Raw genomic sequence first — 27,076 nt, 5'->3', positions numbered from 1 at the left:
TATTTTTCTAAACCCGCATCCTAACCTGACACCCACATTAAGATAGGGAAAAATCACATATGTAGCGGTTCATTGTACAAATGTGATATTTCCACTATCAGAGAACCTCCTTGTCTCGATGACAGCTTACCGGCCATCGATTAAGCCCTGAGACTACGCCAAAGTGGGTTCTCGCAGCATGAAGTGGTGTCCATGTGTAAAAATGGAAGCTTCAGCAATATACTGAACACTTCGATTTTAATTCCACATCGAATCAAATCATACTCTTTGCCAAACAAGCATCAAACCTATGACACTCATTATGACAAAGCCCAGGGAGTTTCAATTTTCCGCGACAATTAGTCAATTCAAAATATTTATTAAGGTTTTCATCTCCTTTTTCAAAAGCTTCATTTAAAATCAATAGGCAAAAATAATATAATTGGTAACGAAATAGAAATTTTTATTCAAAATTATAACAGAAAACAAAAAAGGTGCTATTTTTAACTTTCTAGAGAATCATCCACCCTTATAAATAATCAAATATCGTTAAAATTATTTAAACAGGACTCAGAATTTTTTTTAAAGGATCAAAGATAAAAAATACTCTTTATTTCATTTTGAATAAAACAAAGCTGAATTATTTTAATTTCTTTAGAAGTTATACCTTTCAAATAAAAGAGTAGTATTTTAATAAATTTAGTTAGTTTCTAAAATACTGAAAAACCTGAACAATTCTTCAAATGGTTCAAATCAAGCTCTCTGACTTGCTTGCACTGCCGCTGCTACCCATTTGATTTTTTCTTGACCGGTTCCTTCCGAAGTGCGTAATCCGCTCATATTAGTAATTGAACAAGGTTATTCACTCGCTTGATTATACAGTAGTTTTTACGATTATTTTTATACCTATTTGAGTTTGATACAATATTTTGAGAAAAATCGTTACATTTTCACGCAAACATAAAATTTCACGGGATTTCGCAGAAAAAGACAAATTTCGCGGATTTCACGCTGTCCGCGAAATCGTGAAATTTCACTAACCCTAGTTATGGTTAAAAGAATATCCTACGGAAAGAATTTCTATAATTGTAGATTGGTAATCTAAAAATACTATTCAAAATCTAATCAACGGAGGCGATTGTCATTTAAAACAAGAATTTTGATAAATCGTTACATTTGTGCTATCTTGTGACACGTCTGCAGTAAAAAGATGAGCATGTCTTATAATTGCACAAAAACGAAAAAAAGCAAAAGAATTTTCGAAAAACTAGTTTTTCTTAATCGCTTTTGTTTATTTTAAAAGTTACTAAATCGTTAAAGATTTGATTAAAATTAACGTTTTTCGTCAAAGGAAGTCTAAGTCACCTTGGAAGATTTATTCAATTTATCCACTACAACTGCTGATCATTAACAACAATGTCTAGCAAATTCAGTCTAGTCTCCTCCGTCGGTACCACCCAACACTCCAAACCCACTTCCAAGCGCTTACCTCAAGATCATAACAGCTTCGCAAGTGGACTGCTTGAGCTGCATCTGGATGGAGCTGAATTTCCGGTGAATAATTTGTACCATTCGCTCGATCTCCTTCGGTGTGATGGGTCTAGAGAGGGGAAAAGAAACAGAAAAAATAACGATCAATTGCAACAATTGTTGGCCCCACACACTGTCTGCCGTTCGCGCTGTGGTCAATCAAACCAATCAGATGACGACGACGCGTAGACACTTATGACACTCGTGTGTACTTGGACGGACACCCACCTGGTGCGGCTCTGCTCGCGCAGCAGATTCATGACGTGCGTGGTGAACTCGCTGCAGGCCTGCTCGTACTTTTCCAGCTCCTGGTGGTAGATTTGGCGGATCTGTGCCAGCTTGGCCCGGTAGTCGGAGTGTTCGATCGCGTTGTCCTGGCCCCCGGTCAGGTCGGACTGGGACAGGAAGTCTGTTGGGGAAGAGATGAACAAAATAGTAGGTTACGATTAAGTGGCGAGTTGCACGGGGAAACGCCGGTTTACCGGATGACGAACCTGCACCACCGCCCTTCTCCGGTCCGGCCACGCCCTCCGCGATCAGCATGTTGTCCAGGCGCATCAGCTGCGGATCTGGGGGCTCCTCCTCCTGGGTGTTGCGGAGCGATAGGACTGGAAAAGAGAAAGAGAGAGAATTAGAAAATTTAGTTTTATTTAGTTCAATTAATTTAAAAAATAAACTGCTTGTGGGTTAAACTTTCTTCCCAAATTTATGGTATTTTTATGAATTGTATTTTGAATATTTAAACTCTTAAAAATATTTGTAACTTTCAAAAAATACGTTGCATCCGAAAAAAACAAATAATAATAAAAAAAACTTTGTTAAAGTGCAGGAGGTTATGTAACAGACATGACTAGTATGACAAAGAACAATGTAAGATAATAAAAATACAAAAAGGTCAGTTTAAAACAAATTTGTTGAATTCGGATCAGTGGCAACATCCTTGAACTTCGATACCCATTTTGGTCAAATTCGCATGTGTAACATGTACAAATAAATACAGTTCATCAAAGTTCATCAAAAAACTCCATATCCTGTCCAACCGTCAAAATATGGACACTAAACATGCCAATTTCGATCACCCGCGATACCCAATTGTGGAATCTGAATGAACTGTGCGTGCGTGGCCACTTTTCCTCCACCACCATACCCCGCTATCGGTGCTTAAACTGTCCCGGCCAAAATCCCATTTCCACCAAATCCACCAACCCCCTGGGAAGGAGGACCTGGGTTTCTCAAATTGTGCCATAACTATTTGCTTTATTAGTCGTAAAAATCCTATAAAATCTGTTTCTGCCCCTGCCTTTAGTTGCCCGACTGGTCTTTTTCTGGCGCGCGGTTTAGTGTCTTTTTTGCTGGGTGTGTGGTTTTTGGATGCGCTCCTGTCTGCCGATTTCCACGCATGTAATGGGAAATTGCTAAGGTCGTCGGCGGCGACGGTGGCGGCTACTGTCTTTCCTGGGTTGGATTTCGCTTTTTTTTGCTTCTTTTGGGGAAATGATATGGTAATAACTGCGTTATTATGTGTTATGATATTTGAATGGGCGCTTGTGTCCCCCTCGTTGCCTCTGGAATGCCCACCAACTTGGGCGATATTGGCAAGAGTTGGCGCCTTCCTGGACGAAAGTTGTACGCAACAAGTGTTGATGGACCGAAAAAATTGATATTTAAACAAACATAGTCGTAACAATATCTGTTAACGACTGTTTCGTTTGATGATGGGGGCACGTATCCATTTGAAAATGGTGGCGACTGGAGTAAGATTGTGTCAAAATTATTTAATAGTTTAAAGTTTATTTATTCTTGTTTATCTTCTCCAGAAATGCTATAACTTGATATCATTAAACTGACCAATAAACCTTACATAGTCGGTCTAATATTTAGATAACTCTTCCTAAAACTGACTAACCAAACCGGCACAGCTTTGTACCAAGACAAAATACTTGCTGCCGCCATTCCAATACATTACCATATATACCAGAGCTCGACGCTGTTGACAAATAAACAGTCTAGCATGATGATACTTAGCTTGCTTCTTCTAAAATAAACCATTATCTTTCGCTTCTGATAAAGAACACTCGGTGGCGGCTCCGAAGGCTTGGGGTAATAAAATTCAAATAATCATCTAGCAAACTCGAGCTCCCCCTGCCGAAGTAACCCTATTAACCCTTAGTTTATCAATCGGGTCTTACCTAAAAATGGCATTCTACTTTGCACTTTTACTTTGTTTTTATTTTCTTTTGTGAGCATTTATTTTGTTTTACCTACTCGCTTGTTTACTCTAAGTTCTATCGTGTTTATAAAGCGATTAAATCTCAATCACGTACACGTGCACAGGTGGGATAAGATGGTCAAGGCGTGGTAATAAACGACGTAACTTTGAAATCGACCATATTTCTTTTCGTCTTATATACCGTAAAACGGGGTGACTTTGATAGAATTGCGATTTTTTCCGCAAAATGAAGAGTACAATTAAATTACGTACGGAATGGTTGAGAATCATACTGACCGTGTTAGAGAAGTGTTCAAAGTTGAGATACTTTTTATAAAATTTTGAAAAGTTTGAAAATTTAGTTAACTATAGTTAAGAAAATGTTGATGAATGTCATCATTTTGAACTTCTCAAAGAGTCATGGGTAATTCTCTACCAACTCACACGAAATCGGGAAAAGTTGCCCCGACCCCTCTTCGATTTGCGTGAAACTTTGTCCTAAGGGGTAACTTTTGTCCCTGATCACGAATTCGAGGTCCGTTTTTTGATATCTCGTGACGGAGGGGCGGTACGACCCCTTCCATTTTTGAACATGCGAAAAAGAGGTGTTTTTCAATAATTTGCAGCCTGAAACGGTGATGAGATAGAAATTTGGTGTCAAAGGGACTTTTATGTAAAATTAGACGCCCGATTTGATGGCGTACTCAGAATTCCGAAAAAACGTATTTTTCATCGAAAAAAACACTAAAAAAGTTTTAAAAATTTTCCCATTTTCCGTTACTCGACTGTAAAAATTTTGGAACATGTCATTTTATGGGAAATTTAATGTACTTTTCGAATCTACATTGTCCCAGAAGGGTCATTTTTCATTTAGAACAAAATTTTTATTTTAAAATTTCGTGTTTTTTCTAACTTTGCAGGGTTGTTTTTAGAGTGTAACAATGTTGTACAAAGTTGTAGAGCAGACAATTACAAAATTTTGATATATAGACATAAGGGGTTTGCTTATAAACATCACAAGTTATCGCGATTTTACGAAAAAAGTTTTGAAAAAGTTACTTTTGCGTTTCTCTTTGTTTCGTCGTCCGTGTCTGTCGCGGGTGACCATGAACGGCCATGATCGATGACGACCAACTTTTTAAAACTTTTTTCGTAAAATCGTGATAACTTGTGATGTTTATAAGCAAACCCCTTATGTATATATATCAAAATTTTGTAATTGTCTGCTCTACAACTTTGTAGAACATTGTTACACTCTAAAAAATAACCCTGCAAAGTTAGAAAAACACGAAATTTTAAAATGAAAAATTTTGTTCTAAATGAAAAATGACCCTTCTGGGACAATGTAGATTCGAAAAGTACATTAAATTTCCCATAAAATGACATGTTCCAAAATTTTTACAGTCGAGTAACGGAAAATGGGAGAATTTTTAAAACTTTTTAGTGTTTTTTCGATGAAAATACGTTTTTTCGGAATTCTGAGTACGCCATCAAATCGGGCGTCTAATTTTACATAAAAGTCCCTTTGACACCAAATTTCTATCTCATCACCGTTTCAGGCTGCAAATTATTGAAAACACCTCTTTTTCGCATGTTCAAAAATGGAAGGGGTCGTACCGCCCCTCCGTCACGAGATATCAAAAAACGGACCTCGGATTCGTGATCAGGGACAAAAGTTACCCCTTAGGACAAAGTTTCACGCAAATCGAAGAGGGGTCGGGGCAACTGCTGTGTGAGTTGGCGGAGAATTACCCTCATGATTTTCTTAATGAACATGATTTTAAATCGGAAAACGGAATGCATTTTCGGACAATTTTCCACTAGGAGAAGGTAAAATAAGTTTATAAATAATAAATATTATGTGTTTATAAAACGCAATCAAAAAAATATCGAGATTCATAGGCAATGTAAAATGTGAAAACTGATTCGTGCTTCGAATTTAGTATAAAATGCAATATAAATCGATAATTTCATAAAGAAAACTAGTTTTAATAAATTTCAGGCAAAATAACGACTTTTTAGCAATTTTACCTAAAATTTATATGTATTTTGTTAAAATGCTTATAAACTTAGTTAACTAAATATAAACATTGTTTTTTTTTTCTTAAAAATTATATCAGCTTCTTTAGTGATAGTTAAAAAATAAAATTAAAAAAATAGTTCGTGCAATCAAAACGCGAATACAGCGACTTTGCCCTATACAGAAGCCTTGAAATACATAGGAAACCCATGGCGCATTGGTTGTTTTGAAAAAGTAACCTAGATTTCATGTAATATAAGAGCAATTCTTCTCAAATTCCATTTCCATTTTAATTTGTATTTTTCAATTTGCCACAAACATTTTGAGTGCCATTTCCTCATTTTATGATTTTTTTTGTAATATTACCCCCACAAATATGTAGCCCACAAGAATGGGCAACCAACTTGCCCAAAATGTCAATCTTATATAGACGTTTATCCTTTCCACTCTTCATCGGTCGGTGATAGCCGAGCGAGCTAAGACGCCAGTCTGCTCAGTGAGTGCTGGGTTTGAATCCTGTCGGTTGCCACTTATTTTTGTGTGTGGAAAACTTTACATGTAATATTACGTGACTTTGCGCACTAATGGCGATTGATGTGCGATTTTATTATCAGATTTTTTTCTGTTACAATTTTCCTCTAAATACAACTTTGGCAGTTGTCCATATAAAAATGGTACATTACAGTTTGGTGGAAAGTGCAACTGAAAATGGAAATAAACAACGAGCGGTTGCCTAGTTTTGTAAATTCTTGTTGTCAAAAGTGCAAAAGAAAACTGCGGGCAAAATCCAAATTACAGTGAAAGGATCAATATTATACGAAAATCTGTATTTTTGAAGGATTTTTCTGATCGATGTAGTGTCTTCAAACAGAGGTACACGATTTCTTTGCTATTTTCAGAGGAATTTGCATTGAAACTAGAGCGTCCAAGTTCCCGGGGTTACAAATTTACCGGGAAACGGGAAATTTTCAACCAATTTCCCGGGAATTCCCGGCAAATTCTAAAAATTTTGAAAATTGTTCTAATCTTGGTTTTGAATCATATTTTGCATCAAAATTGAATAGGACAGCGACTTTAATACAGGAAAATGTATATTTTTCTAATTTTATTAGCTCAAATTGCACAATAAATCAAAAAATGATGTCTGGTAATTTTTGTTGAGAAGTATTTTTTCATCAAAGTGTTTGGACAGTAAGTAAAATGTATCCATACTCAACCATCATAAAATTTCTTAAAAACTTGCCTCTGTGACCAGTTTGAGGGAGTATGGTTTGACACATTAAGTTATGAACGAATAAAACCGTTCAGAAATTGTTTTTCATAACAAATAACATTTCGTTTTTTCTTAAATATCTAACTTCTCGTGTTTGTTTTACTTGAAACGTTGTTTCATATAACGAAAGCATGATTCAAATTATACGATAAATTGATACCATCCCACTACAACTCTTCCATTTATTTTCATGTTAAACCTTCTAACACCCATGGTTGCACCAGTGTTCCAGTGTTTTTTTTAAATGAAAATTTGTTGAACGAATTGAAGTAATACTTTTTTCAAAAACCTATTTGAAATATTTAAAATGATACCAATTCAATTTTCATCTGATTTGATCATGGTAAACAAAAACGTAAACAATCTCAATTTGCTTTGGCGGCAAAGGTTTTAAATATTCTTTATTTTATATTCAAATATTCTTTAAGAAAAACCTGAATTGTAATCGTTTATTTTCATTAAGCAAGGTCTATTTCCAGCTGCTTCAGAAATTAATATTATCAGAAATAAATCTTGATATTATGTTGAGTTTCTTAATTTTTTTAGAGCACTTTCAAAAAATTGGGTTCAAAAAAATAAGAAAATGTACACTTCCGCTTGAATTTCGGGAATTCCCGGGACATTTACGGGAAATATTTTTTTACGGGAATTCCCGGGAAATTAGGGTATTTTAACCATTAGTGGACCCCCTAGTAGAGCCGACGCGCATTTTTCACAATTTTTCAATATTTTAAGCACTTTTTCATAACCCTTTGTACAAAACAATGAAATCTGAAGTCTTTTGAACAATTTTGACTATTTGTTCCACCAGTAATTTGTTTTTGAGCAGAAAAGTAGCCTTTAGAAAAAAAAGATTTTTTTTGCCTGTTATGGACCCCCTTTTTCTATAGTGAACCCGGGTCCATAATCCGATTGTGGACCCGGGTCCACTATAGGAAAACTATTATTTTTATACCAAATTTAACCGATATTTGGTGTTTTGATGCATGGTGGAGGTCTTATGATAGATATAATGAATAAAAGATGGATTTTCCATCATAAACAAATATGTTTTGTTAACAAATTTGGCTTAAAACAACAAAAAACCTAAGAGACATTTAAACAAATTTATTTCCGAAAAAGATCAAAGAAAACGTTTCAAAAACAACTGTAAACATTAAAATGATAAATAAAGTAATTTTGATGCACATTTTTCCATATAAATTACATAAATAGTAGACCGAAACAAATCAATAGATTTGTTAACAGCTGCTGATAAAACTACGCAAGTTTATTTTCAAAAAATGTTTTGTTATTGATTTTTTATTATAAAATATCATTTTAAACTTTGATTATGATGCTTCAGTTAAGAACAATTAACTATAGTTTTTTATTAATATGAAAACAGCTATATTTATACTCATAATTGAAAAATATGCAATTAGGTTGATTACAACAAGCATTTATTGTATGTTTAGGAAAAACTTTTGCTTAAATACACAATTTTCTTCATTTTTGAAGGTTAAATTAACAGGGGTCCACTTTTGGAAAAGTTAGGATTTTCGTTATCCTATATTGGACCCCCCTAATTTTTGCTTGAAAATGAGCAGTTCTTCGCTTTATTTTAGTATAATTAATTAAACTTAGATTATTTCGACTTACTGTAGTTAAATAACCAGTCAAAAAATTATTGGTTAGCTAATTCAATCATAAAATAGAAATGCTGTTTTGTTATGAAAATGCTAGTGGCCATTGCTGATTCCAGAAGTCGAACTCAAAACACTTATTTTGGCAAAAAGGACAATTCAATGTCAGTCAACATTGTTTCAAATGATGCTAAAACATGCCAAATAAAAGATTTGCAGACAAAAACAAGCTTGAAATTGAGATTTTATTGATTTTTTCATCAAAAACCCATCAGAGGGTCCACTATAGGAAAGGGGTCCACTAATGGATAACGTACCCTATTTCCCAGGACGGAAAATTGGAAACTCTAATTGAAACAAATACAAACAATTTGAAAAATCAAGAAATCCCATTATTTTTTTCACATGGATATAAGGTGTAGTAATAAAATGATTTCAGATAATAAAAACCAGCAAATAACTATAAATTGATATGTGAACCCCACCAACCAAGGGATATCAGCTTAATGGGAAACATGAAGTTTGCGTGTTGGAATGCTTGTTATTTGCTCTTGCATTTTGATAACTTTCCACCTAAAAAAGTAATACCCACGGCAGCAGTTGTAAATGATTTTCCCTATAGAAGAAGAAAAAAAAAACTCCCAAAAATTATTAGCCAGGGAGTGGAACGGTAATTGAGTGCACTAAAAATATAACGGTAGGATGAGTATATTTTCATTCCACGACACGGCACAGTTCCACACTCCAGCTGATAGACCGACGACCGGCTGACTGACTGACTGTCGGAGGTCTTCCCCCAAAGTGAGGAGCTGTCCCCCTCCCCCCCCCCAGCTCTTCCTCCCTCCCGGGGGCTTCTTGTTGTCGTCTTGTTTTATATTTTTACGATTATTTTACGAGCCCTGATACCGCTGGAGCTACACCGTCGTGATTTTCGCATGCTACCACAGTTTTATTACTCTATTATTTGATTTGATTATTGTTTTCATTTTTTTTTTCGTCTGTTGTCTTCATATTTTCGGGTTGTTCCGGCGTTGGAGCTGATTTCTTTTATTACTATATCAGCGTGCCTTGGCTTGAAGTCGATGAGTTTTATTGAACCACCGAGTCGGAGTCCCACTGACCGACCGGCCGGCCAAACCAACTGATAAATTTTAATATCAACTACGTCGGATGACCGGATTGAGTCAGTTAGTGACAGTCAGAGTGCTGTTTTGGGGGTGGCATGGATGGATGCAATAAATATGGTGATAATTTCTTTTAAAATGGTCCCCACAATAGGATGCGTGGGCTCGGGCCGGAGCAATCCGCGCCAATTGTGGGTTCCTGTCCTGGCTTGGAGAGACTGAACGTGATGCCAAGACAGGCAGAGTTGTGCGAATTGGCGAAATGAAGTGTCTTTAGGGTTGATTGTAATGGCACCTTAAGCGGTTTTGGGAGGCAATGGACCAATAAGTTTTCATGGTTTTTAACACTTGTAGCACCAACGGGGTCAAAACTTACGTGAAGCACACAGTAAAAAATAATTTAAATTTGGAAGCTGAAATTTGGGAAGGTTGAATATTACCTCATTTATGATGTAATTTTACCTCAATTTAGACTGAAAGTGACATTACATTATAAAAGAGGTAAAATTACACCTTTTTTCTGACATAAAAGATGTACCCCTTCCCAGATGTAAGGGTTCAAAAAAGTTGGAATTGCAACTTCATCTGGCTGTATCTCGGCTAAAACTCAACCGATTTGGATTATTTTTGTTGCATTTGATCCGGAAGGATGTCAAGAATCACCTACAACAAGGTAGATTCAAAACAGATGCCTCTACTCTAAGTTACAATGAAAAAGGCATTTGGGTAATTCTCCGCCAACTCACACAGCAGTTGCCTCGACCCCTCTTGGATTTGCGTGAAACTTTGTCCTAAGGGGTAACTTTTGTCCCTGATCACGAATCCGAGGTCCGTTTTTTGATATCTCGTGACGGAGGGGCGGTACGACCCCTTCCATTTTTGCACATGCGAAAAAAGAGGTGTTTTTCAATAATTTGCAGCCTGAAACGGTGATGAGATAGAAATTTGGTGTCAAAGGGACTTTTATTTAAAATTAGACGCCCGATTTGATGGCGTACTCAGAATTCCGAAAAAACGTATTTTTCATCGAAAAAAACACTAAAAAAAATAATCAAAACTTTTTTTCGTAAAATCGCGATAACTTGTGATGTTTATGAGCAAACCCCTTATGTCTATATATCAAAATTTTTGTAATTGTCTGTTCTTCAACTTTGTAGAACATTGTTACACTCTAAAAAATAACCCTGCAAAGTTAGAAAAAACACGAAATTTTAAAATGAAAAATTTTGTTCTAAATAAAAAATGACCCTTCTGGGACAATGTAGATTCGAAAAGTACATTAAATTTCCCATAAAATGACATGTTCCAAAATTTTTACAGTCGAGTAACGGAAAATGGGAGAATTTTTAAAACTTTTTTAGTGTTTTTTTCGATGAAAAATACGTTTTTTCGGAATTCTGAGTACGCCATCAAATCGGGCGTCTAATTTTAAATAAAAGTCCCTTTGACACCAAATTTCTATCTCATCACCGTTTCAGGCTGCAAATTATTGAAAAACACCTCTTTTTTCGCATGTTCAAAAATGGAAGGGGTCGTACCGCCCCTCCGTCACGAGATATCAAAAAACGGACCTCGGATTCGTGATCAGGGACAAAAGTTACCCCTTAGGACAAAGTTTCACGCAAATCGAAGAGGGGTCGGGGCAACTTTTCCCGATTTCGTGTGAGTTGGTAGAGAATTACCCATTTCCAACTTTTTTTCTATGTGTTCAAAGAGCCTGTGAAGTTGCATTTCCAACTTTTTTGACCCCGTTGGGGCTACAAATGTTAAAAGATTGCCGTTAGTATACGATTATAATAGATTTCAACTTACTTACTTAATTGCATCAAACAAGGGTAACTTGCTTTGCAATGCAATTGTTCTTCTTATTCGTTGCTTATCAATGCATAAAAAAAAATGTTCACAAAAATTAACCTTGTCAGATATCCTGAACATCCAATTCAAGAACCTCAAAGCAATTCTCTGAGATTTCGGTCATTCGTTTTTTTTTGTATTTTTTAATCCGGTTGAAACTTTTTTGGTACCTTCGGTATGCCCAAAGAAGCCATTTTGCATCATAAGTTTGCCCATATAATTTTCCATACAAATTTGGCTGCCCATGCAAAAAAGATTTATGAAAATTCAAAAATCTGTATCTTTTGAAGGAAATTTTTGATCGATTTGGTGTCTTCGGCAAAGTTGTAGGTATGGATATGGACTACACTGAAAAAAATGATACACGGTAAAACATTTTTTTTGTGATTTTTAATTTTACTTTTTGTCACTAATACTCCACGGCGTGTTTTCTAGAACAAACATTTCAAGAAAAAATAGTCATCATTACTGTCAAATGTGTCTTATAGGAAATTTTCTCAGCTTTCCAATGCTTCTAAGAGCGAAATGAATCGGGAAATTTCTGAGATATCTATTTTTTAAGTTTTTTGTTTTAAATTCCTGCATTATTTATTTTAAACTTTGTAATAACTATTCTGGAAACTTGTCAAATGATGTTTTTCATGTGTCATTTACTCATCAAAATGTGCAAAATAAGGCACGAAACAACTTTGAAGAAGGTTGCAAATCGCTAAATATTTTGATAAAAGTTTAACCGAGTTTTTGAATATATGAGATTTGTTCTTAAATAAAAATCATAAAACCGTATTAAAAATATTTTTTTTTTGCAAAAATTAAAAGATAATAACATTATTTTTGTTTACGAATATGCTCGGATTTAGCTTAAATTAAGCTGATAAAACCGATTTTTTTGTTACAAGTTTGGGATTATGTAGGATATCACTAGATTTTTATGAAAAAAAAAAATCATATTTCCTTAACCAAACATTAATCAATTGCATGGATACCAAATATGTTATATACTCAAAATTGAACTATAAATTACTGTGGCGAGCTTCAGGAGAAAAACTTTTCATGAGTATGAAATGATTTTTATAATTTTTATTTTGTATGAAATGATCAAGGAATCAGCAATATTATAGAAGTCTTATCTTATCTTTTTTAAACGTTTTAAAAATACTTTGATTTTTGTTTAAATATTTTGTAAGTTTTTTGATCTTAATTCTTTTATTTTTTATTGTTATATTTTGTTTGTTTTTTTCTGTTAAATAATATTTTATTTATGTTTAAACCAAAAAAATGCATGTGGCAGTGTTTTCAACATTCAGAGTTAAAACACACTAATTTTACTCCTGCATTTAAATGCATTTTCAACAGTAATTTTTTTTTTCGTTATTTCATACACATGGGAATATGACTTTTGAACCTTGCAACAGTAATTGGTAGTACATTTTCGATTTTAAATCATCTTTTGGATCCATGTTCCTGGTTCATGTATGCTTTAAGAAGTATCATATTTATTCATAAAAATCTATTAATAAACTTTAAAATCTCAAACCGGCAAAAAATCGATTGTATCAGCTCAATAAGAGCAGACGTGTGATTTTTGTATACAAAAATTGTGTAATTATCTATTAATTCTTGTAAATAATATTTTTAAGACGGTTTTATGATTTTCAGTTTTGAATAAATCCTATACATTAAAAAAAGCTCTGTTAAACATAATTTTAATTTTTTTTAGCGATTTGCAACCTTCTCCAAAGTTGTTTCTTGCCTTATTTTGCACATTTTGATGAGTAAATGACACATGAAAAACATAATTTGACAAGTTTCGAGAATAGTTATTATAAAGTTTACAATTAAAAATAAAGGAATTTAGAAAGCTGAGAAAATTTCCTAGAAGACACATTTGACAGTGGCGATGACTATTTTTTCTCCTTAAGGTTGCCCAGAAAACACGCCGTGACTCGTTTTGCAAAAAACACTATTTTTTCTGATATGATTTAGGGGACATCAAATGCCAACTTTTCAGAAATTTCCAGAACGGGCAAGCAATTTTCGACCGAGTTATGAATTTTGGAATCAATACTGATTTTAATAAAAAAAATCCAAATATTGGCCGCAAAAAATCTTCAACTTTATTTTTTGATGTAAAATTGAAATTTTCAAGCAAAAAGTACTGTAGCGAAATGTTGATAAAGTGCATTGTTTTCTCGTTACAGCCATTTTAAGGTAACTTTTTTTTTGAAAATAGTGGCAGTTATTCATTTTTTAAAATTAGTTCCCGTGTTTGCCCACTTTTGAACAAAATATTTTTAAAGGCTGAGAAAATTCTCTATATTTTGCTTTTTGAACCTTGTTGATACGACCCGTAGTTGCTGAGATATTGCCATGCCAAAATTTTTTAACAGGAAAATTGATGCTTTCCAAGTCTCACCCAAACAACCCACAATTTTCTAATGTCGATATCTCAGCAACTAATTATCCGATTTACAAGGTTAAAATATGAAACATTCGTGAAATTTTTTGATCTTTTCAAAAACAATATTTTCAACAATAAATTTTTAAATAAAGACTAACATTTTAAAAGGGCCAAATATTCAATATTACGCCCTTTTAAAATATAAGTCTAAATTTAAAAAAATTGAAAATATATTTTTCGAAAGGATCGGAAAATTTCACGAATGTTTCATATTTTAACATTGTAAATCGGACCATTAGGCCGATGCAAATATTTAAAAAAGTTTTTGTCCCTCGGCCCTGGCCGAGGTCAAGGGGGCAAAAAATAAAAAATATAAAAATTTAAATAACATGCCATAGTCTTCACATTTAAATGAAAAAAGTGTTTTAAAATGCATTTAACACTAGTTCAGTTGTTTTGCAATCGTTAGTTTTCAAAAAATCTAAGATCTGACAAAAACAAAAATTGTATCGAAAAAAAAGATTTTGCATCGAAAATTTTCAAAAAATCTTAAGATTTTTTAATAAACCCAAACATGCTAAAAATGATTTTAAACGCAGGAGAATGTATTTTAATTTGATTTCAGTTGGTTGCACTTGAATTTTTATTGAAATTTTGAAGTTTATTGTAAAAATATTTTTTTTGCCTCCTGATTTTTCGGGCCAATTTTGAAGGGGGTGACAAAACTTTTAAAAATATTTGTACCAGCCTTATTTGCTGAGATATCGACATTAGAAAACGGTGGGTTGTTTGGGTGAGACTTGGAAAACATCAATTTTTATGTTTTCAAATCTTTGCATGGCAATATCTCAGCAACTAAAGGTTGTATCAACAAAGTTCAAAAAAGCAAAATATAGAGAATTTTCTCAGCTTTTCAAAAATATTTTTTTCAGAAGTGGACAAACATGTGCACTAATTTAAAAAAAATGAAAACCTGCGGCTATTTTCAAAAAAGTTACCTAAAATGGCTTTACTTTAAAAACGGTGCACTTTATCGAAATTTCACTAAAGTACTTTTTGATTGCAAATTCGATTTTACATCCAAAAATCAAGTTAAAAAATTTCGATTTTTTGAAAAAATCAGTATTGATTAAAAAATTTATAACTTGGTCAAAGATTTTTTGCACATCCTGGAAATTTCTGAAAAGTTGGCATTTGATGTCCTCTAAAACATAACAAAAAAATGAAAATAGTTTTTTTTTTGCAAATCAAGTTTTAGTGACAAAAAGTTAAATAAAAAATCACCAATTTTTTTACGGTGTATCATTTTTTTCAGTGTAGTCCATATCCATACCTACAACTTTGCCGAAGACACCAAATCGATCAAAAAATTCCTTCACAAGATACAGATTTTGTTCATGCATCATTTTAGTATGGACAGTTGCCAAATTTGTATGGAAAATTATATGAACAAACTAATGATGCAAAATGGCTTCTTTGGGCATACCGAAGGCTCCAAAAAAGTTTCAGTCGGATTAAAAAATACAAAAAACATCGAATAACCGAATTCTGAGAGAACTGCTCAAATATTGTTTAAAAAGCAAAATAGCTTGACTTATTTCTCGTAATTTAATGGATAAGAAAGAATCTCAAAACCTGCAATTTCTCTTTTTTCGTGTTTATATCTTTGTGTAATCAAAAACGCAAACAGTGTACACACGCAAAAAAAGTGTCGCGCCAACCCAAAAACCTAAAACATTAAACCCAAGGGGACGAACCATGGTGGTGTTGGCAGCGCTATCAGTACCGCCAAAAAGGGGACCGCAAAAAAAGGATCAAGGATTCCCAGCTCCACCTCAAAACTCAACATCCAGATACTGATACTCTTGCGGCTGTAGCTGTGTGTTTGTATGTATGACGTAGTGACACCCGGGGCCGGGTGACGACGTCGGCAAGTGCTTTTTTGCGTTCCTTGCGAAATATACACACTCTGTTATTATTTTCCATCCCAATATCTTATTATCACGATATCACAGGGGGGGAGGGAGGAAAGCAAATAGCAGCAGCGAAAAGATTGGCCCCGCGCACACACGTGGAGGAAGGATGAAATAGAGAAACGTGTCGCACACGCGGGGTTGATATCGGGGCTCAGAATCGACCGACGACGACAACGTTGGCCAGGATAAAAGGAGGGCAATCGAAACGAAAGGAAGGGAAACAGGGACACAACCCCGCTGCTTCAAGAATTCTAGTTTGTAAGAAGAAGTTAGGGTTGTTAAAAACGATGTTTTTTTTAAATATGTTGTTTAAATTCAATTTACATTTTGAAATTTTCCTCAATTGCAAGAATAATAATAAAAACTATTATATTAACGGTCATTTATAGAATTAAACATCAATATGGGATTGCCAACCCTATCACATGTTTGCATTTCTTCATGGAACTCTGCCTTGCATAATTCTACTGTGAGATTTTTCCCTCAACAGCAAAGGAAAACACCCGGCACGGAATCCGGGCCAATGTCTCACCAAAAGCTGTGAAACTGTAGCTAGTGGAAGTCATGCCGAAGACCGGCCGGATGTGTTTTCCCTAGATGGCGTCGAACGGTTTTTACTTATTTTCCCAAAACGAACCCTCAGCTCTCAACTCTGGGAACCAACAGCAACAACAGTCAACCTTCGTGCAGTTGGGTGGAAAAACGATGGCGTGTGATACCGCCGGGCCTCACCGGTGTGCCAAGACTAAGACCAAGAAGAACCCCGGGAGGGGAAAACTTATTATGGCACGAGAAATAATGTTTATTTTCTTTTGTTTTTTGCTCGCTCTCACTTTCTTCCCATTCCAAATAAACCTAAAAAGAACAGAGGGTGAGTTTTTCCGAGCGAACGAAAAGCGTTCTAGAAAACACACACCAACGACGAAGAAATGGCCAAATCAGATATGGGTGTCCTTTCTTGCCAACCCCCAGGGAGATCTACACACAGTTTCCGAGAACCGGTTTTCTCGAAGGGGGAAGAAGAAGAGCATGGAAGAAAATAGTTCAACCAGAAGAGGGGGAACGCAAAAAGTGACGACAGCATTGGGAACAGTGGATGTTTGAAACATTAAATTCGGACAAAACAATCGAATTTTGATTTGAAAATTATAAAAGAAACAAACTTACTATTCCTATTTTCAAAAAATAAATAAATAAATAAATAAATAAATAAATAATATTCAAAGTTTTTGTAAACATTTTTTTTTGCATTTTTGTAGGAGAGACATACCATCCTGCATTTTTCGTGAGTCTTTTGTATCATCTTAGGCTATTTCCTCAAAAATTTTGAACGAAACAAATCGCGACATCATCTTAAAATTTAACTTTTAAACTTCAAAATTGAAAAATCTTATAAAGGTGGCGTGTATTTTTCTTTCAGTGTATTTTTTACAGAAAGCCCGTCTAATTTCCTACAAGTTTGTCTTTGACCACTTTTTGAAACGGCTTTGAGATATAGTAATTTTTAAATTACAAAATACAAAAATATTTGAATAACTTAAGCCCTTCTCAAATGTCATTTTCGAGTATAACATGTCTACAAAGTTTCATTGAATTTGGAGAGGGTCGAGTACAAAAGTACTAGAAAAATTCCTGATTTGAGCTGGAATTAGTGCACTTTATATCAAACAAAGACCTTTCCATTTTTTAAATTTGAATTCTGTGACCGCAGATCGGTATAAAAAAAAGTAAAAGTTTATGATGAAAAATATCTCCATAATTTTTTTAATATTATTGTTTCACTGTATATAATGTACAATGGACTTTTTGGCTGGCGATATCAATATTGCTCCACTGCCCATAATTGAAAATTCGGCTATTATGCCAAATCAAGTATTCCGAGAAAAACGCGTTTTAGTGTTTGTCACAAAATCTCTGTCAAGGCAATTTCCCATAAGAGTGGCATATTAGCCGTTTGGTTTTTCGCATCGGCAGCCAAGTCTAAACACTATTTCAGTGAAATTCAAGTTCCAGAAGAAGCGTTGGAACATCCTCTACCACCTGGTGCTAATATCTCGTTTTTGCCAAAAGTGGATATTAGCCGTTTTTTCAATGGTTGGCAGTCCAGCTATCAATAAAATGTTCAGTCCCTTCAAATAGATTGTTTTGATATCGACAACGAGAGAGTTCACTGTATAAGCATTTAGTGATACTTTTTGTTTCGAAAATTCCAAAATCATTTATGAAATATGAAATTTGCAAAAACAAATCAATTTATTTCGATTCGAATAATGAAGTATTTCTAAATAATCAAGCAGAAAGAAAGCATTGTTTTAACAAGCTTGTATCGAATATGCTTGGATTAAAATAAGTTCATCACGGCTTCATCCATAAAGTACGTCACGCTAAAATCGGTCAAAATTGAAGATTTCATGAAGATATTTTATGATTTAAGTAAGTTACATACGATTTAAGCTGAAAATTTTGCCATGCGCAAAGCGAACTGTCAAATTTCGCGAGTGTTTTTCTCTGAACACAGAGTTGATTTACGGGTGCCACGATATCTCAAGATGAGATGGACCAAATTGGCTGAAATTTGGGGTGAAGACTCGCAAGACATATCTCGTGTGCATGACGAAGCCCAATTTTAAAATTTTGCATTTTAAAAAAATAAAAAATCGAAAACATTCGATTTTTTATATGGAAAACATAAAATATTTTTATCTTTTTTCAAAATAAACTTTTTGAAAATCGGCCTTCGTCATGCACACAGGACCGGTTTAACGAGTCTTCACCAAAATTTTGAGCCGATTTGGTTGGTGCAGTGTTGAGATATCGTGGCATCCGTTTTTTTGAAAATGCTGACTTCATATAGCTGTATCTCGGCAAAGATACAACCAAATGTCTTCAAATTTATTTTGTTAATAGTTGAAAATGTATATTTTAATGTCCTAAAACAGATTTAAAAAAGTTTAAGTTTGTGCTCAAACCATCCTCTGTCATTTTTGCCGATTTACATGTATGTAACCCCTTAACTTAAAAAAGATGTTATATTATTTTAAAAGTTTAGTCGCCCAATATAGATTTTCACGGTGTGTTTCGTAGTGTGAACTAGAGAAAATAATTTCTATAGTTGCTTAGATTTTTTCCTATAGTTATTTTAGATTTTTGAAACATAATATATTTACATAAAAATTATTAAATGTATTCTTAAATTGGTTTTTTAGATTCTTTCATTTTGTTGGATGTTTCGTCCATATTTAGCTTTTTCCCATTTTTCCTCATTTTAAATTACTTCTTTGATCAAATTGCAGGAAATTTTAATGATTATCATCACAGACAGTAAATCATTGAACATGTCATAAAAATTTAATCGATAGTTTTTCACTACAGCCATCTAGTTGTGAACGTGCGTATCACTCAATATTTTTGACAGAGTGAACTCATACAGTTTCATGCAACTGTCAAATGCGAGTGAATTTATTGTGATGAGTTTCCAATAGAGTTATCTACGTGCGCATGTATTGCGTGTACGTACACGAAAAAGATTGAGGTTAAATTTTGTCCGGCCAGCAAAATCAAATGGTGCGCTACTGTGTGTACGCGAAACGTCATAAAGCTCTATTATTCAAATAGAGGAGAAAATCGTGACGTCAGAAATGAACTCAAATTACTCAAAGTTCATTTTGTGAGTGACTTTAACATTTTGGCCTAGTTTGACAGCTACATTGTCCCCAGTTTTCTGTGGGAAAGAAAAGGAGGCGAATACTTTATGAAAATCATACCTGTCAAAATTCCTAGGCACAAAATGTTGTCGCGAGTTGCTTTTCTCCTCTATTGGCCTTTAAATTTCCGATTGATAGAATTTAAAAGAGATTTACATCTGTTTGTCTGTGCTATCAGTCAACAATTTGAAAAAAATAGAGATGCAATAAGAACTATGTTAAAAATTGAATTCTTGTCGAGCAATACTAAGTAAAAAATTAGGGGTGTTTTTAAAGCTGATTTAGATTTTATTTTTTATTAATCCATTTCGCATAACTTACGAAAGCCATAGTTTTCCATTTGTTGAGTATTATAAACTTGAGCATACCTGTAAAGAAAGAAGGAAAAGAAAAATATTAGTAATTGAATTTGCGTAAGTTGTTGTGAAGAATAGTTTTCTGTTTAATTGATCTTTTTCCTAAATATTTTCCCACTGTCCAACTAAACACAATCGCACAAACCGAAAACGACACGCCGGACGACGGAGGCGAAGGTTTTAATTTCTTCTCCAGTCGATGAATCTGAGCAGAATACTAAAATGCTCGATCCCAAACTCCAAGCTCCAAGCCCGAAACCACTGCTGCCAGCCACCAGGAGTGCCGGGAAAATCAATAAATCGCTTGAATTCTTCACTCTCTCTCTCTCTGTCGCCATCGTCGCGCTATCGGAGTCTGCCAGAGTTCTGTGTCAATGGGAGTTCAATTCCGGTTGGAAAATTTTGCGATATTATACTCGCAAACTTGGGTTATTTTTGATTCCCAGCAAAAAAAAAAAAACTTTCAACCGACGGGGCAACACAAAGAGGAGCTTTCGGCTCACACCGAAAAACTTTCCTAATTAAACCTTCCCTTCCACGTTTTCCATCGCTCGCTCTTGACTTTGGGTAGTATTTTAATTTAATTTATTCGCACTGTTCAAAAACAATTTTCCCGCCAACCTCGGATTCCCTTCCAGCGTCGGGTTCTGATAACAACGTTCAAAAGCTATTTGGTCCCGCCGGCAGCCCAGCCAGTTCGTCGAAATTTGTGAACATTTATGTAAATAAGCAGATTTTTCGGAAACAGAAATGATTCTCCAGCACCACCAGTTGGTTCGAAGCTTCGCTGGCAGTATTTGGGATGTTTATGGGTGAAAAAAGCTGATGTTGGCGTAATAATTTTCTCATGTTTTTCTTTGAACAGGCAGAAATTGGATTTTGTGACATTTTTAACGATTTTTTCTCGATCTTTAATTTGAGAAACTTGAATAAGAAAACTTAAACGTGTACAATTTCCTACAAGTTGCAGGTAACATCTCTGACTGAGTGACTGGCCTTGGCCATTATCAGCCATGAGCAGAAGCAGCCGCACAGCCTCCGAATCATGGATCATTTGGCCTGGTGGAACCCGTTTATTCATTAGCATTCGAGTTCCATTAGTGCTTAATGGGGAATGCGCCTCAGCCGCGCGCGTAAGTTTCAGCCTTTCAGTTACGCATCAAGTCAAAGTGGGTGGGACGGGGCTGGAAGGGAGGATTCATCGAATGCCGAGGGGAGTTTTAACCCGTGACATACACACGCACAGAGGGTTTGGAAGCGCCCCTTATTCGCGGTGCAGTGATTTAACCCCTGAATGAGAATGTTAATTTAAGGGTTATTTTTAAATTAGATTGTGTTGAGATCAAACTCGCTCATGCAGTTAGGATTTTAAATTTTCAATTATTTTTTGATTGATTGAATTCAACCTACTGCCCAAAAAGTATAAAAAATAAAATTACGAGCCATGGTTTCAACATTTTAATGAAAAAAGTGGTGTAAAATGCATTATACACCTGTCCAGTCGTTTTGCCATCATTAATTTCCGAAATATCTAAGTATTTACGAAAATTTTATTTTTTTCGAAAAATAAATTTTTTGCGGTGCTGTACATTGAGATTTCATAAAAACTCAAAACATTTTTTAACAAGCCCAAACATGAAATTTTATGTTTGTGTAAAAATGTAACGATTTTTCCCAAAATAATTTATCAAACTCAAAAAGGAATAAAAATAATCTTATGAACTATTGTAGAATTAAGCGAGTGAATACCCTGGTTTAATTACAATTTTTTTTACGATTTCGTGGACGGCGTGAAATTCGTGAAATTTATCAATTTTTTCAATTCATTTTTTTTTAATAAAAACTTAATCAATATTTCATCCAAAAAGACTATTTAATTAAATTTTATTATTTTTCAATTAAAAGATCTTAAATGTATATGTATGTCAAGTTGATATGAACCATTTGATATATGAATATATATATGAAACTTTGAAAAAAATTGCAACGGCCTAACTATCTAAATTTCTTGCTTGTTTTGCTTGTTGTCACATTGTCTATAGAATGGCACCATTATCATTTCAATTGCCAAAAAAAAGCGTTGATGCATAGCCTGGGACACTACGAAAGTTAATGCATACTTCTTCTTACTTAAACTATATGAAATGTTAGTAAAAACACGGCCAAAGTCCTCCAAAAAAATACATTTCTTTAAACAAGGCAAAGTCACATAAACCAAGTCAAACTTCCAAACTTAAAATTTTCTAAAATTTTAAGAGTTTTTCTTTGATTTTTGGCGATTTTTCAGATAGAAGCCCACCTAAAGGCGGGGTAAAGTTATAGAGGGTTAAATAATGCCAATATGTGTTTTTTGCTTGAAAGACTTGAAAGTTTGTTTGATTTGAAACGTTGATTTTCATCAAATTTTACCTTGTTATTAACTAACAAATATAAAAAATGTTCTGGGCCAGACGAAAATTTTCCGTTATTTATAGCAACTTAAAATCCTTATGATACTGGCAAGTATGCAATAAGTAATAGCTTGCAGCAAAAAATGAAAAAAAAACAACAAATAATCGATAAAATATCGAACCCAAAGACACAGAATAGCCTAAAGGCTAAATTAAACAAGAAAAATGCATTTGAAAAAATCTCTATAAGGCCATTGTAAAGTTTATTTCAAGCTTTTGTTTCTCCTCACCTCTGCAATGTTCCCCTGAAATATCAGGGAGCTAAAAAATAATGATTGACTGAAATTTAAATTTGCATTGCCAAAACTTGTAAAATCAATTGTAAACTATGCAGAATACATTACATCGGGCTTATATATGTATTTTTATTGAAGTATAGACTTTTTAATCTTTTCAAAAATTCAGAATTTTGCGAGCACAGACAAAAGCTTAAACAAATATTGGCAATCAAAATAGAGTTTTTTCGCAAACAAAAGTAGCTCAAAATGTCATAATGCCATAAACAAGAAAAATTACAATCAATTTGAATGTGAAAAACATAAATTGGGCGAACAATTTTTCATCACTCTTTACCGCAGCTCAAAAGATTTTTTTTCATTTTTACATTTTCAAATATATTTTTTTTCCGAAAATGTTTTATTTGTACAATTTGGGTCAATGCCTTATTTTGATTTTGTATGCTTTTTCAATATTATGGACACATTCCGGCGTTGCAACGACACGAAATGTTTGAAATTAATTGAATTTTCTACAAGTTATGCCTATGGAAAACTAATTTTAAGTGGAAGTTTTCATTGAGAATTGAGTGAGAAATGGTGAAATTTTGACCCTTTTTGGTTTCATACAAATTAACAGCATACGTTTTCAAATGCATTCTTGATATTTTACAATCGATTGTACAAGTTGTTACAATGTTATTTTATTTTTAAGTAAAAAATATATTTTTGTTATTTATCAATAACAATGATAGGTTGACATCTAAAATATATCTATTTTTTAGAATATAAGGAAGTACCGTAAAACGGGGTGACTTTGATAGGCTTGAGATTTTTCCGCAAAATGAAGAGTACAAATTAAATACGTACGGAATGGTTTGGAACCATACTGACCATGATAGAGAAGTGCTCAAAGTACCTCAAGAAGAACTTTTCATAACATTTTGAAAGGTTTAAAAAGTTAGTTAACTATTATTAAAAAAATGTTGATGAAAGGCATTATTTCAAACTTCTCAAAGTGTCTTGATTTTCTCAATGAACATGATTTTGAATCGGAAAATGGAATACATTTTCGAATTCTTTGGACAATTTTCCACTAGGAAAAGGTAAACTAATTTTGTAAATATTAAATAATATGTGTTTTTGAAACATAATTCAAAAAAATTTCCAAATTTATAGGCAATTTCATTTGAACCAATTTCATATGAAATGTGAAAACTTGTGATTCGTGATTCGAATTCAGTTCAAAATGTAATATAAACCAATAATTTTATGAACAATACTAGATTTAACGAATTTCAGGCAAAATTCCGACTTTTTAACAACTTTACCTAAAATGTATATGTACACCCAAAACTGGCAGCGCTAGTCCGAGAGAATGATGGTCTCGAGTCGAGAGAATAGTGGTACCATTCACGGACGCAGAGAACAAAGCTCGAGATGGGCGATAGAACTATTCTCTCGAGGTTCATTTGCAAAAAAAGTTCATCCGTCAAACAAAAAACCAAAAGTGTCGACAACGGGAATCGAACCAGAGACCTTTGACAAACCAATCCAATGACTTAGCTGCCTCGGCCACCACAGCTTGGTGACCAAGGAGAAGTCAGAAGTCGATGCATGACACTTGTTGGAGATTTATTGATTCAACTAACGAATGAACTCATTTGTTATGATGGTGTGAGTTGGTACCATTATTCTATCGATTTTGGCACTGATCCCTCAATAAATTTTGAGAGAACGATTATCTCGACTGTGAATTTTGGGTGTATTTTGTTAAAAAGCCTTAAAGCTTAGTTAACTTAATATAAACATTTTTTTCTTGAAAACTGTATCATCACCCATAGTGATGGTTCATTTAACGTAAAAATGAAGTTTGAACACCTATAATCTGAAATAGTGCATGAACTTTGTGTACATGTTTTAAAAATTATAATCTTGAGAAAAACCTTTCCAGTTGGGAAACATTCCAAAAATAAATTGAAATCCTATCAAAGTCATCCCGGTTTACGGTAACCCGTTTAAAAAAATATCCTTTTCAGAAAGAATGAAAAATCTGAAAATTTGGTTGAACCTCTCTAACTAAACTCCAAGAATAAATAAATTATCAAAGAATCTAAAATTAATACACTCAAATGGGGTAGCATTAATTTAAATGAAACAAAAATGATGCTCAAATGCAAAAAATGTGTCATAACAATTCATACATCAGTGTAATTTCAAAAATAAATCGGGATGGTAACATGCAAACCCCTCATGTTTAAACATCATTTTTTTTTTGTAATTGTCTGCTCTATGATGTTGCAGTTACACTCTAAAAAAACCATGCAAATTTACAAAAATATGAATTTTACAATGTAAAATTTGGTACTACATAAAAAATACCCTTCTGGGTTATTGCAGATACGAAAACTACATGAGATTTCCCTTAAAATGACATATGCCCGATAATGTTAAGATTTGCATTTTTTTTTCGATGAAAAATACATTTTTTACGGAATTTTGATTACGCTATCGGGCGTCCAATTTTACATAAAAGTCTCTTTGACACCAAATTTCCAAATCATCACCATTTCACCTAATGAAAAATTACGCCTTTTATCGCATGTTTAAAAATGAAAGGGGTCATACCGCTCCACCGTAAAAAGATATCGAAAAATGTAGCTCGAATTCAGATTCGATCAGGGACAAAAATAACCCCTTCCGACAAAGTTTTACGCATATCGAAGAGGGGTTGGGGCAACTACTGTGTGAGTTGCAAGAAATTGAAGTTCCTGAAGAAAAAAATATTGTAAACAGAGATTAAAAAAATCATTCCAAAAAGTGTTAAACTCGATAACAGACCTCAGGAAATCACAGTTCGTACTTTTCGATAAGTTAGCATTTGGACACATTCAGCACGATGTGGCAGAGATATGCGTCCTTCCTCCCTCTCCCCTGGTCAGCTCCCCTCCAAAAACCCCAAAACCCTCCTTCATTTCTGCCATTACCTGGTGTTCGCGATTGCTTCTTTTTTTCCGTTGTTGTTGTCGTGTGTACAAAATTGATCCGCGTTTCCCTCCGGCAACGACTCCGATGCGTTTTGCAACAACTCTTGCAACGCAGATGAATAAATTTGCTATTGGAGACAGTAATCGTAAAATATGTTTATTCGATTCCTGTGTGCGTTACCCCCTGCACCCTGGGCACCCAAAGGTGCCCCCCCCCTCCCTCCTTACTTTTTACCATTCCTCTGACAGCTGGTCAATTTAAGGTTTGACACTGTGAAAATGTTAAAATCGATTTTATTTCTAAAACTTGACAGTTAAATTTCACGTATTTTTCACCGTGTTTTCAAAACTGATGAAGTTGCGTGCATTTTTGTGAGTCCAGGCAAGAAAAAAAAAACTTCATTATGCACAACACTTTGGATCTCTGAAACCTAGTGGGTCTCATGGACTAGGAAGGTGGCCCAAAGAGGGGCTGGACACTTCTTGGCGGTATTAATTTTGTTTGCCATCATTGCCACCACGATGTAACTCAGCTTAGCTGTATGATGTCACAGTAACAACGTTTCTGAATGAAATTATTTTCATATTTCAATTAGTTGAAATTTAAAATGTAGAAAAAGCCAAGTCGATTTCACCAAGGTTCGATTCCGATACAAAACGACTGATTTTTTTTTCGCAGTGCCACTTTCCGATAAATGCATTGAGACGGTGTGGTGTGTCCAATTCATCGAGTGGCACACTCTCAGAGTCAGGTTCGGTGAAAAATTTATCTGTATGGTAATGCCGTCACTTGACATATTGTAATTTGCAATTAAAAGCCACGGGGGGATTCCGAAAAGGACGGACGGAAGAGGGTGTTTTTGAGGGACGCAATTGATGCGTGAAAAAGAAAACTTGGCAAGAAAATAAGCAAATTGTTGGAGGAATCTGAATAAGCTGGAGGAGAATGATCACACGTAAGGTTAGGTAGGGTTATCGGAAATGATAAGAAATGGCATTTAAAATAGCATTAAAATTTTTAATTTGGAATGAACTTTCTGACTAACAAAATACAGTCGACTCTCTGGTTGTCAATATCTAAGGGACCGTCGAGGAAGAGAAGCATCAGTTTACAGAACGATGCAAAATGAAGACTCGATTGATATTTGTTTTTTCTTGCTAACCAGCTATGGGAGAGAATCATGGCAACGTCCAGCAAACAAAAACAAAGAAATGTCAAACTCCCTTCAAAGCTTCGTTTCTCAAAGAAATAAATAAATAAATGTTAAAGCAAATAGATTCCAAGCAACCGTCGAGGAAGAGATCCTCCAAGCAAGAGAAAATATCGAGGAATAAAGACAATCGAAGTTCGAATGGACTGAAGAATTCATCGG

The 27,076-nt window shown here is 34.3% G+C and overlaps 2 protein-coding genes across 3 annotated transcripts in view; one reads left to right on the top strand and one right to left on the bottom strand.

Moving 5' to 3' along the window:
• LOC6040770 (folylpolyglutamate synthase, mitochondrial) overlaps nt 1–27,076 on the top strand; it is a 151,416-nt gene that overhangs the window by 73,015 nt on the left and 51,325 nt on the right. The window lies entirely within an intron of this gene.
• Nucleotides 1–27,076, bottom strand: part of LOC6040765 (homeobox protein extradenticle) — a 61,769-nt gene that overhangs the window by 11,108 nt on the left and 23,585 nt on the right. Inside the window, exons 3-5 of one of the 2 annotated variants that reach the window (XM_038256196.1) lie at nt 1,992–2,117; nt 1,738–1,918; nt 1,469–1,579 (exon numbers count right to left, since the gene is read on the bottom strand). In XM_038256196.1, coding sequence (XP_038112124.1) covers nt 1,469–1,579; nt 1,738–1,918; nt 1,992–2,117 — 418 coding nt within the window. The remainder of the gene's footprint in view (nt 1–1,468; nt 1,580–1,737; nt 1,919–1,991; nt 2,118–27,076) is intronic. The other variant, XM_038256197.1, reaches the window with a different exon arrangement.

The sequence above is a fragment of the Culex quinquefasciatus genome, chromosome 2, assembly GCF_015732765.1.
Source record: "Culex quinquefasciatus strain JHB chromosome 2, VPISU_Cqui_1.0_pri_paternal, whole genome shotgun sequence".
NCBI lineage: Eukaryota > Metazoa > Arthropoda > Insecta > Diptera > Culicidae > Culex > Culex quinquefasciatus.
The sequence above is the reverse complement of the archived record's forward strand: the minus strand, read 5'-3'. Positions and strand labels throughout refer to the sequence as shown.